We start from the raw sequence: 12,284 nt of genomic DNA, 5'->3' as shown, positions 1-12,284 counted from the left end.
CCCCAACACTTCCCCAATGTTACGATAAAATTATCATCGTATGATTCACTAAATGAATTCGAAAATAAATCATTTATAAACAACACATTGAGTCAACCACATATTGACAACATATTGAGTTAACCAACTCATTTCAACACTTGTTCAGCTGCTAGAAGACGAACGTAATCTTCCTCTGAAATGAAAAAAAAATTTAACACTTCTATCGAAAGTGACAGTCAACAAACGTCCTACTTTTTTGTATGAGGATGAAACAAATGTAGGACGTTTTTCGAGCAGTCGTCCTAGTTCGTCCTACTTACCATACAAAACTGCTCGATGTTTGTTCGCGCGTAGGACGTTTTTTAGGACAATTTGCTCGAAATCGTCAAGCGGGATTGCAGTGAAATATTGTTTTCTAACAGCTTTACAGATTGAATCGCGGTTGAGAAATGTAGCATGATTTTGGACCCAATTTCATTTATTTATTTTTGCACACGTCAATTAATTCATTTCATTACTTCATATTTTAGTTCCATATTCCGATCTTGCCCCACTTTCCCCTACTCTAGTGATGGTTTTGGCAGTCAAATCGATAGGGTTCGGACCGATAAGGTACGAGACCGTTTGCAAGCTCTCCAGGGAGCGTACCACTTGCCGTGCCTCCACCAGGCACCCCGCACCATTGTGCAACGAATGTTTGACAAACATTTGACAACATCGATGGACGCCGATTTGTGTGGCCACAAAACCAAAAATAAAACACACGCGCACGGAACGGTTCGGATGCGGGTGACATGGGCCGTTGCGACATCAAGCATAATAATGGTGAAGATAAATAGCCGACACGACATTTGGGCGCTGTGTTGCCGGTACTTGGGTGCAATGGTGCGATGGTGGAAAAGGGCCGGTTGCTGCTGGTTGCGCAAAAAACCCGCCCCGGAGATGCCCTGCCGAGCGGATTCTTTCCGTGCACTGCTCCCCACCCCACGTCCCCCGTCCCCGGCCACTGCCTTTCCCATAGTGCTCACCGGTTCGCCAACCGGTACATGCTGACCGTACGGTAGGATCTCCCTCGGCTAAGGGCAGGCCACGCTTTTCACGAGGGAGTGGCCCCGCACAGGACGGCACATTCTTCACCACAAGCACGAAACACACACACACACATACACACGCGCGAGCAGAAATACTCTAGCCTCGGAACAGCTGCATATGTTTGTTGTTTGTTTTTTTTTTTGTTCTGTTGGGCAAAAGGGTTTTCGGACTCGGCTTGCGGGCTTAAGATTCGCTGGGAGATTCACGCCCGCGTTCTGGCCACGCTCTTCGCAAACGCTCGCGTCTGGCCCGAGCGGTGGAAAGCTACTAATTGACGTTTACGGCTGCCTCCTCGTTTGGTATTGACGTTCTCCGACTTTGGTTTGGCTTCCGGTTTCCGGCCGGACCTTGCGGAAAGGCGTAGGTGAAGCAAGAGGAGCGGAGGAGCGAGGGAATGGCAACCACCTCACCCGTCCAGCACAATAATCAACCACCCACACACACACACACATACACACACACCCACCTTTCGGATGCGCCAATGTCGAGCGAGAAAATCGCCATCCGGCCGAACGAAGGCTTCTGGTGCCGCTCACTTTGCCGTTTTCCCCCCCCGCGAAACCTTTCGCGTCGTTTCCCCTTCACCTCTTGGTTTTTGTTTTTTTTTTTGAGATCTTGGCCACCATTTTCCACCGTGCGACTCGCCTTTTGAGCGTTGATCGAAGAAAGAGCGAGCCGAGTGTCCTTGGGAGTGTTGTTGGGTGAAGAAAAACCCCCGAAACACCTTGGAGTGTTTGTTTTCGTTCGCTCGTTGGTTGATTGGTTGGTTGGTAGGTAGTGTACGGTTTTGATTGTTTTACCACCATGGGGTGGGGAACAAGTTTTTCCGACTCCAAACAAAGGGAAATGAACGTCCTTTCGCTTATTTTTAGTTTATTGTTTTGTGCTTAAGTAATATTATCATTTCGATTGTGATGTAATTAGAACACACAAAAACACGCTTTTGATAAATGATTCGATATGAAATGAACAAACACACACTCACACACACACACACACTTCTATGCGAGGGGCTTTCCCGGAGGAATTTGTTTTACTGTTTTATAACAAAAATTTGGCGCTAAAACACGAGCCAATCCGCGGGGTGGAAAGCGGTGGCACACTACATCCGACCACACTGGTCACACAAGCATGGCCAACACACACACACACACACACACACGCAGGCGCCACCCTCCGGTGGCCAAGAATGGACGATCGCAACTGACGTCGGATCCGCTGGCCGTGCCGTACCGAACCGCCACCTCGGTGGGTGGGTGGTGGGTGGTTGTTTTGTTTTCCTGCACACCCCCCCGCGTGCCCTATAGCGTCCCCTTCCCCCCAACCCCTTCACCCGTGTGCCCTCGCTGGCATTTCACACGCACGATCTGTGCAAGCCAAAGCCGAGCGCTTGAATGAAAAATTCTCGCTCGATCGTTCGCGCTCTCTCTCTCTCTCTCTCTCTCTCTCTTATTTTCTCTCCCTCTCATTCAATTACCCCCACCCCCCGCCTCGTGCGCTTTTCTAATGCTATCTGCAGTTCTATGCTGTTTTGTTTTCCCTCACTCCCGAGCACCGATGCCTTTTCCTAGCTTGGCACAATTAAAAGACGATGCCTTCGATCTTCCCCCACCCTCGTTCACGAATCTCCACCCCTTCTCCCTCCCCCTCCCCAACCCCCTGAAGAATCTTCTACGGGTGGGCCCACAAAAACCATTTGTTTGCGTTTGCGCTCGCGGTTTTGTTTCTGGTGTCTGGTTTTTTGTGTTTTCTTCTCCCGTTCACACCGTTTTCGCTTTGCATCTCGGGTGTTTCGGAGGGGGGTGGGAAGGAGTGCACTTGTGCCGTTATACCACCCGCCAACATTTCGTGACCGAACCCCTGCCACCCCTCCCCGACCCGAGTGATCGAGAGCGAGAGCTTCGCGGGGCGCAGTTTCACTTTCGTTCGGGTCGGACGGTCGGTTGGTTAATGGGCATGCCAGACCCTAAGGTCTCCCCCTTCACTCCCCCCCCCCCCCCCCTGCCCCCTGCCCCTTCGGACACTCCAAGAAACTGGAGCAGCTAGGGGTTGGACATGTGTTTCGCCGCCACTGAGCGACACTCCCGGGTTTTTGCTTCTCACTCTCGCTCTCTCTTTCTCTCGCCGCGACTTCTTGCGCCACGACCTTTGACCCGTTGCTGGGTGAGGAAGGGAGAGAGGAGGGGAAGCTTCCCGTGGAGGTCCGGTTGTGCAAACCACCAACACCCGATCCGCGGGCCCGGACTGTCCAAATCGGTAACATTCCACTGACAGCTCTTTGTTTTTGTCTGCTAATCAAAACAAAATAAAACGGATTTTGACACCCTTCAACACGAAACGACAGATTGCCCGGCAACAAACTCTTTCCGAAAGTGTCTTTCGGTGTTGCGGAACACTTCTTGGCAACCTGCCACACCGGGAGCGGCTCAACATCTCCGCCCGGTTCGGTTTTCACTTTTCCGCTTTTCATTAGCATAAAATTCTTCCTGCTTTTGAGGTTGGCGTTGATCGGGCGATTGATGCAACATCGCCACGGTGGTGGCGGGGGGAAGGGGAGCAGCGTGCACTTGCTCTCACCTGAACCCCTCAGAAGCTCACCTGTTGCAATCCCTGTTGCGATGAGCTGAGGCTGGCCATTACCATTTGTTTGTTTCTCAGCCGTGTATGGAAAAGGGGGTGATAGACCGACACTGGTTACACTCTTTCTTCCTAAAGGGTAGTTGACTATGTGTAGAGGAGTTACATGGACTACCAATGTCTGCCACCGTTACGTCGAGGTAAAACCCAAGCATACTGATTTAGGCTCGAGTTAAAGCTTCATTCGTTGGAGTGGTTGATAAGTAATTTGGAACACCCTCAGCAGGCCTCTAGTTTGTTTCCACTTCCAAAAACAACAACAGATGTAAGTACAATCAAAGTAGTTCAGAAATAACGTCTATTGGAACTCGCAAGAACAAACTATTGGATATGAAAACACCTTGAATGTCGGCTCTGGTTCTAAGCTGACTAAAGTGCTGGAGATACCGAAGATAACAGGTTGTCTGCGGAAAAGGTGGAACCAGGGACTTTAGCATGCGCAACAAAATGTTGCAGGGACTTAAAGTCAACCTTCGTTCCCAGATGTAGCCAGAAGTTACAACGCCAACTGTCAAACGTTACGAAATATCTTTGCCAGGGAATGTAACCAGTCGTTCAAAATTAGTACACATCCGAACTGGCGTAAGAATCAGAACTCCAGGCTTGCCTCGAAATCCATCTGTCGATATTTCTGGTGATCGCGAAAAAGTACTTTGTCAACACTGACTCCAGACATTCTATTTCACTAGAGAATGTGAACTGGTGAAGTCTCTAAGCACCCCAGGAAGGGAAGGTATCAGTAGCCGCTAAAAGTTTGATCGTAACAACCGTTTTTCGCACAGACATTTCCACTTCCGACGAACTTCTAATAAACTTCCTCAATTTGTTCGCCGCCATGCCCACGGCTCAGATAACACGTTCTGGTCTATTTAAGGTGGCGCGTTTAAGACACATCACTTGAAGGGGCGTTGAGGTGCACAGAACGGAGGGAGACACAAGGCGCTTGGGTTAGTAAAGGTAAACAGGAGGATGCACGATACACGATCTAGTTGCGAGGTTAGGTGCGAGTACCCGACCGTGGCACCTGTTTCAACAAACCCCCTTTGGTGGAGTGGGCACGTCCGGGTGTTTGCGGAGACTCGGTGACTCCAAGTTGGTTGATTGGAGGCAGTTGAAGATTTTGAAACAGGACAAGAACAAACGAACTACCGGAACCGGTGTAGGGCTCGCGGGCTGTTCTGGCCTATGACCTGCCGGATCGTCTACCCTGACCGGATGAACGATCCCAGTCGTGGCGCAAAACACGGGACTTCCCTCCGGAAGTCACACTCGCGAAGTGACACTCTACGACACTCTCTATCCCTCCCTCTCTCTCTCCCTCTCTCGATGGTTGCCCTGCTCTGCGGTCGTCACACGTCGTCGCGCGCGCGTGCACATGCGTACGAGGTTCTCAACGAGCCCCGACGCATCGAACGAGCTCGATGGGGGAGTAAGAAGCGACTAAGTGCGCCCCGATGCGCACGGACCGATTTTAGTAGACGCATGCTCTCCTTTGGCCGTGCGTCTCTGTCGCTCCCCCCCTTCCCGGTTGGTGCTCGGTCTCTGTCGTCGCGGGCATTGGAGCCCAGCGACCCGCATAGTGTCTAAGCCGCAACAGGTACCTGTGCTAGCGCGCTCTTCGGTACGTACACAAACGCACCGTTGCGCGGTGTCTTGCTTGGACTTGGCGCACCTCCAGCGCGTAGGGCTCTGGCAGGAGGAGGAGGAGATGAGGAAAAACCAATAGGGCTCAATGGCGACCGCGAACTCCCTATGTCTGGGTGTTCGCAAGCATTTCACGCTTCGATGTGTGTTCTGGTACACGTGCCTCGCCGTGATGGTGGGAACTTGAGCCCAGTGAAATGTGCTAAAAACACACACACAATCGCAGGAGGGGTGCAGGCAGGGAGTGCATGACCTACACGCGCTTCAGATTCCTCAACTCACGGGTGACTCAGCGAACTCCAGAAGACTATGCCGTTGCCTATCTCTATCTTGGGGTGTAGACGGTGCTAAGCCGGTTACGGCGGCAGCCCTCTGGGCCTCTAAGGACACACGTACGACATCACTGTGGCAGGCGGTCATGACACACACCCGTGCGCTCCAGTAATTCGCGCTTCGTGAGCTCGTTAGTTCGTGATCGTACGCTCCTGGGGTTCTGATCGCGGGTGATACGAGGCGTGTGTTGTGACACACCACTGTTGTGGCTGTTTGGGGTGTTTTTGGCAAAACGCACGCTCCTTCTCCTCCTGATCTCGGGATCTCTCGCGCGGACCGCGTCTCCCGAATGGCTCGCCGCATCGTGAACCTCTGAGGAGCAGACGGCACGGTGTTCGTGACCACGGTTCGCCTCGGGACTGGACCGGTCTGCAAATGCGGGCCCAGTATCCTCAACCCAGTGTTCTTCAGCGCCGATCTCACGGTTTCGTTTCGCGCAACTAGGTCTCTCTGCCGCGTGCGGACGGATGGCAGCGGCTACGTGCGGGGTTATGCAACCTTTCCCGGCAACCGAACCGCGATTGCTACACACATCGTCCATCCGTGGGACCCGTGCGCGAGTGCGTGCAGCCCTTGGACGGAGGGAGGAGGGCGTCTAAAACAGCCGTTTGTTTTTAACTATGCCGAGACGGGAGACGGACCGTGAAGCGAAGAACTTGATCCGCATGGCGACGTGTGTATGTGTGTGTGTGTGCGGGGAGTTCTCCGTCTCAGGTTCCGCTGCCGGATAGGAGCACCGAGCAAGACTTTGTTCTTTCCATCTTGGTCAGGTCAGTGTTGGTGGCTCCATTCACACCCGGAGGCTATCAGTGTTGAAGAACCACTTCACTTTCGTTCTTAAAAGTGGGAAACCCGGGCACCTTTTGGCATGAACTATTCGTAATCAGTCTCCCCATTACTCAGGCTCAGGCAGGTGTGAACTATTTCCTGTCACCTCGACTCTGATTTCCTATCTTGCCCCAGCCTGTTTTATGGCGAACCTAGTGGTTGTTTATGTGTTTTCTTATCGTTTCCCATCATTCATTTCTCGCATTCTTCTATTTTTAAGTTCATACCCTTTCTTCAAACTTTTGTCATACCTTTACTCAGAGGCGGATCAGGCGTTCTAGGGACCCCAAGCAGCTAATTGTTGGAGACCCTAAAAACATACACACTACATTCACCATACTTCTTTTATTTTAAAACTTATAAAACTTCGTAAAAAGCAATCAAAAGATTTTACTGCAAGATTTTATCTCAATGTTTCACTCGAATGTGTTCTTATTTGGCTTAGTTCATTCGAAATCATCAATAACTTTCCAAGAGAATCCGCAATATAATTGTCTATGATGAGTAACTTATTTTTTACTTTTTAATCATTAAGTCACCCGTTAGTAGAGTGTTTGTCTCTTCCGATGAAATCAATTTGGACTGTAGTTCTCAAAACATGTTCAAAAAGACGGTTTGTGGCTTTACAGGTCCAAGGATTCTCCCGATATCAATAGAACATTCCATGCGGTTCTAAAGTACCGCAAACAAGATGTCCTCTTTGATCAAGGGGTAAGAACCAATGCACATTATTATGAAGTGGAGTTTCTTTTAGTAGAGCAAAGCTTGTTAGTAAGCTCATGGCGAGGAAACTAGCGAGCTTCAACAAGATGGAATCTCTGCCGTAAAGTTAATTTAGTCCGTAACTGACAACGGGTAAATTTTACCGAAGTTTTAGACTCGCAGTTCACGACATCTAAACCAAAGAGGTGTCTTCAATTATAAACACTTTGGCCCAGTTCTGGAGAAAATGCTCATGAAAATCATGAAAAACGTTTAAAGCTGCCGGTTTCACTTCAAAACGAATACCAAATTACCTTTCAAGCCAAAGCTGACAAAGAAAAACTAGCTTAATCCAATGAAAGTGTGAAGTAGTTTGATATAAAAAGTAATATACTTTAAATACGGTTTAATTTCTTTGTGACTGGCGTTGTTTGCCTTTTTCGAACGTAGAATTTCTTATTTCTAAATCATAAAATTTTAATAACTAAAATGCCTTCTTAAATGATATTGCTATTGATTTCTCCCACGGTTAATCTACATTGTACTAAAATCGTTCTTACTCTAATCTATCTGTGACCATAAGAAAAACAGGTTTTATCCTCACTCTAGTCATGGGTTCTTGACAGAATTGTTATGCGTACAGTTAAAGCTGGAATTGAGTTGGCTTTTAAGTAGCTTGTAATTTGAAGGTAGCGGTAATAACTTAATTAATCGTGCATCGCCGCTTCGTGATCGGTATCTGTGTCAAGTTCGCTGCCTGCGGCGTGCAAAGCAAACCGTTTCGGTACGCGGGCGCCTAAATGTAGGCAGCACGCTTCCCACTTACCCTTTTTTGAACGGCTCGAATGCGAAACAACAACACCAACCGGGCACCTGTTTGGACAGAGAGCTATATGGTTTCGGGGGGAGGAAAGGGATGCTTATGCTTACCAAATTCTGACTCGGTGTCGGCTGCCCTTCGAGGGCGAGTCCGGCGAACCGTTGCTCGCCCGCGATCACACCCTCGACGCCGGACGCTTCCGCGCCCTCGACGGAGCGCTTCGCTCCCGGCATTTGCTGCTCGTCCGAATCCTTCAGAATCATCTCGCGTCCGCTCGGGTGGAACCCTGCCGTGGGTGGGGGGAGGCGAGCGGGGCTGTGGAGGAGAACGAAATAACTAGCCGGTAAGTAAACAGCGATCATAATTCGGGCGGTGTCGCCAGCACGCGAAACCGCGCCGGCGATCGTGAAGCCAGTGAAGCGTCCAAGGACACACCGGCAATCGGGATCGAGTCGTATTAGGGTCGTAAACGGTGCGGCACTCAATTGCTGCCAATCGGAAATCACATAAACATCTCCGCACGGTTAACACCTTCCACAGCGCGATGGTGTAGAGGGGTCCGGACCGGTTGGTAGAAGGGTCGTAAAAGCTAAATCACCATCGCCATCACCCGGTGGCAAACGCTCGTAAAGTGAGCCGAACCAAAACGGACCAAGCGCCAACCGGTATAAAGACACCTTATATCGTCGCCGATGGACGGCTCAGCCATTGATCTGCACACAAGTCGCAGCGAGCTTTTCGCCTTCCTTCTAGGCGGGAAACCGGACTCCCCTTTGCGAGGGGTAAGCGAGGTTGAACCACCCACGATTTACATCTCATTCGATCACGATCGGAAAGAAACTAATCTAGTGTTGTGCTTTATCAATCTTTAGGCGAGATTCATTCATATTAATCTTTTAGCTAAAATCAATTCAGATTGATTCATAATTTTCTTTTGAATTCCTATCTTAAAGCGTCGATGACTCTTTGGAAACATTAATAAATCTTTCATGAATCTTTCTCGAATCTTCATGATTATTTCATTGACGTAGATCTAGCGACTCTAAAAAATAAAAGAGGATTCTCTTTCTATGTTTGAGTTTTACTTTTCTGTTCTTTTCTTCTTCTTCTTGGCGTAACGACCTTGTTTGTTGTTGGTCATGCCTGCCCTGTAAAGGACTTACGAGACTTTTTACCCTATGTGTACGTGGATAGTCAGTCCTCTCGTACAGGGGGGGGGGAGTCCGGTCTCGGTTGGGATACGAACCCACGCGTTCTGTTCTTTTAACATGCATGAATCTTTGGGATTCTCTCGACAACAGTTTGCTGAATCTCAAAAACGAAGCAGAGAGATTAATGAATCTGAATCGGAATTACTATTCTAATTTCTATTATTCCAATGACATTTGAAAGGTGCTTTTGTTCAGCGCTTATTCTTCATTATTTACTTTGTGTTCATCAAAAACAAAGATCCCTGCAACCCGATCTTATTTAAAAAATATATATATATAATGTTGTAAATAATGATAAAATGTTTAGAGTTATAAAATAGTCTAACTAGACCTTTATCTTCACTTAGTAAAAAGTTACTAACAGCCAAAAATATTTACTTTAAACGATCGCATCTGGTTTGTACTAACTTCCTTTTTTTATACATCAAACAGGAGATTACGCAAACATTTTGGAGTTATAGCTGTTATAGAGCGTATGTTTTCAACTCTGCCTTTCTCATATTTTTTTGTAACACCTTTTCTTAAAGGAAAAACAGCTTTGAAGAAACGTCTTTCGGTATTTAACAATTAAGAATTCTTGACTTAGTACACTTACTTACAAAAAGGGCTAATGTTTAAGCTTGGTACTATACAAAACATCAGCTTAAGGTAAGTGTAATAATGTAAAAATAAAGTTATATGTTTATTTCAAGAAGAACGAAGCGGAAAATCATTTTGAGCAGAAACGCATATTTTCTATCGAAAGGGAAAAATACCAGCTTGATTTGTTGGTTACAACAGACCCTCACTTCATATCGCACCATCTCAATTACTCTCTCAACTCTCATTCACTCCCCCTCCGACACCCTTTTCCCCATCTATCTCCATGTACCGCCCTGTTTGCTCAATGCCAACATACGTTATGATCGCGACCTTTACCTGGAGAGCTGATTGCGCCGCTCGTAATGCACGTTCGGTGCACTTTGCCAGAGCTCGTGAAGGCGTGCGGGGTTGGAGAAGGGGGTGCAATTGCACCAGTTCACACGACAATGCACCCGACCGTCGGCGGCATGCGGATGCCATTAGAAGCGGGACCGCGCGCGCATGGATTAGCGGTTTTACGGTTCCCCCTTACCGATTCGTTTCCGATTGAATTTATTACACCAACACCGCAACAGCCGCAGCGTCATCTGCAGCGCAGCGTGGGTCCCTCGGGTCGATAAATAAAACATATATTTGTCAACCCGCCGGTGGACTGGTTGTGGGAATGTTTCCTATTTGCTTTGCAAAGTGAAGAGCCGTAATTATATAACATCGCTTCTTCGATATGCCCAAGCTTGATGTAATCTACGATTAAAACACGCTCTGTTTGAAAGTCGGTAACCAAAACAAGGATTTATTAATTGTTTGAGAAGGAACTGGAACTTCTATAGTGCCACTTTTTTAAAGTCAGAAAATATATTGTAAAAACTGCCTAGCGGTAGCAGGCCGAGTTTGTCGAACTAAAAAAGAGAGAACTTCAAATTTCGAGAAACACGATCATCATGCCATGTGAAAATGATCTTACAGAGGAAAAAAAAGTAAAATAAAAGCATAAAATAATAAAGAAAAAATGGTGATTGACTTATGATTCTTGCATCTTGTGATACAAAACATCACATGTATAGCGAACAACTATTTTACGTTAATCCTCTTAAAGGTGCAGATAGATCATCTTAAGGATTACTACAAATTAACGTTAGCTGTCAACCGGCAATCTTGGGTGGATAAACAAACTGTGCAGAGTTGTAAGCTATATTTTTTCATCTTTGTACATTTTTTCATATACACTTTGCGTTGAGCATCATGTTAGCCAACTAAATTTGCAAAAAATGACACTGTTTATTTCGTTAACGATCATTCTAAATGGTTTTATACTGTTGACTCCTTTCAAAGCTGTCAGTTGAACAAGTTGTCAAACAAATTTCATTGCTGTGAAAAACATTTCCAGTCTTGCTTCGTTTGTTAAATTTTACTTGGGCAACAATACTTCCTTGTTTACTTTGCGTTTAAACATGCTTAGTTGGGTTTGACATGAGTGACAAGTGGTTTTTAAAGCTTTTGTTTCTAATGCCTGGGAAAATATCGAACAGTCGACGGCTGAAAATCTTATTAGAAGTATCCCAAATGGAATATTTCAAACTAGAAACAGTTAAAGCAGGATTACATATCTTCTATCCAACTATCTAATAAGTGTTCCATTTCTTCTATAATCTCATTCCGTTTCCGAGTGACCAAACTCTGTTCGCAGAATTTCGCAGATTGTCATTGCTGGTAGTTTTATTTGCCGTGCTATTGCTGCATAAATCATTCCTTAATCGGACGTCTTTACTATTTCTATCTTTTCCGTTATTGTTATAGGACACTTCTTTCAACTACTTTCATTATTTGATGCCATATTTATCACTTTAAGATTATACAGTCATGGCTGTTTAAAACTGCGTTTTAAAAATTTCATTCAACCAAAACAAAGCAAAATTGACCAATCAGAACTCAAGCAACAACGGTAAACGCCATATAGCGGGGACCTACTGTATATTATTAATAACAAGCGATGTTTATAATCGTCCCATTAAAGTTAAATCTGTTCCACGTTCAATGGAATGCAAACTCCGAGGGACAATGTTAGTATTTGCGCAGTTTCCTTTAATACCACCCTTATGGGGGTTTCACCAGTTTCCACCCACGATTGAAGGGCTCTTCTTCGAGTGACCGAAGGCAGAAAGATTACGTCACAAACCGAGCGAATCCACGCACGGGAATGCGACCTTGCGAAGTGACTTAATCGCCCACCCTCCGCATGCCAACTAAATAGAGCATCCATTAGCATCGGCATCCAGCATTTGATTGCGTCGATCGGAGTGGCTGTCGATTAGCCAGATCTGCAAGAGGCAAACACACACACACACACGCACATTTTTCTCGTCGTTTTTGCGTCGTCGCCCGCAAATGGTTAATGCAATCGTGGTTCCGATCGTCGCGGGTGGAATGTTTGATTGACGGCGCGCCGGATCAGG

At 47.0% G+C, this 12,284-nt stretch overlaps 1 protein-coding gene across 1 annotated transcript in view; it reads right to left on the bottom strand.

Annotated features, from left to right (window-relative positions):
- Window positions 1–8,301, bottom strand: part of LOC131291191 (uncharacterized) — a 33,012-nt gene extending 24,711 nt beyond the window's left edge. Inside the window, exon 1 of the mRNA XM_058320381.1 lies at window positions 8,149–8,301. Coding sequence (XP_058176364.1) covers window positions 8,149–8,301 — 153 coding nt within the window. The remainder of the gene's footprint in view (window positions 1–8,148) is intronic.
- Window positions 8,302–12,284: the final 3,983 nt, after the last annotated feature.

This window comes from Anopheles ziemanni, chromosome X, assembly GCF_943734765.1.
Source record: "Anopheles ziemanni chromosome X, idAnoZiCoDA_A2_x.2, whole genome shotgun sequence".
NCBI lineage: Eukaryota > Metazoa > Arthropoda > Insecta > Diptera > Culicidae > Anopheles > Anopheles ziemanni.
This window is presented reverse-complemented; position numbering and strand designations above follow the sequence as displayed.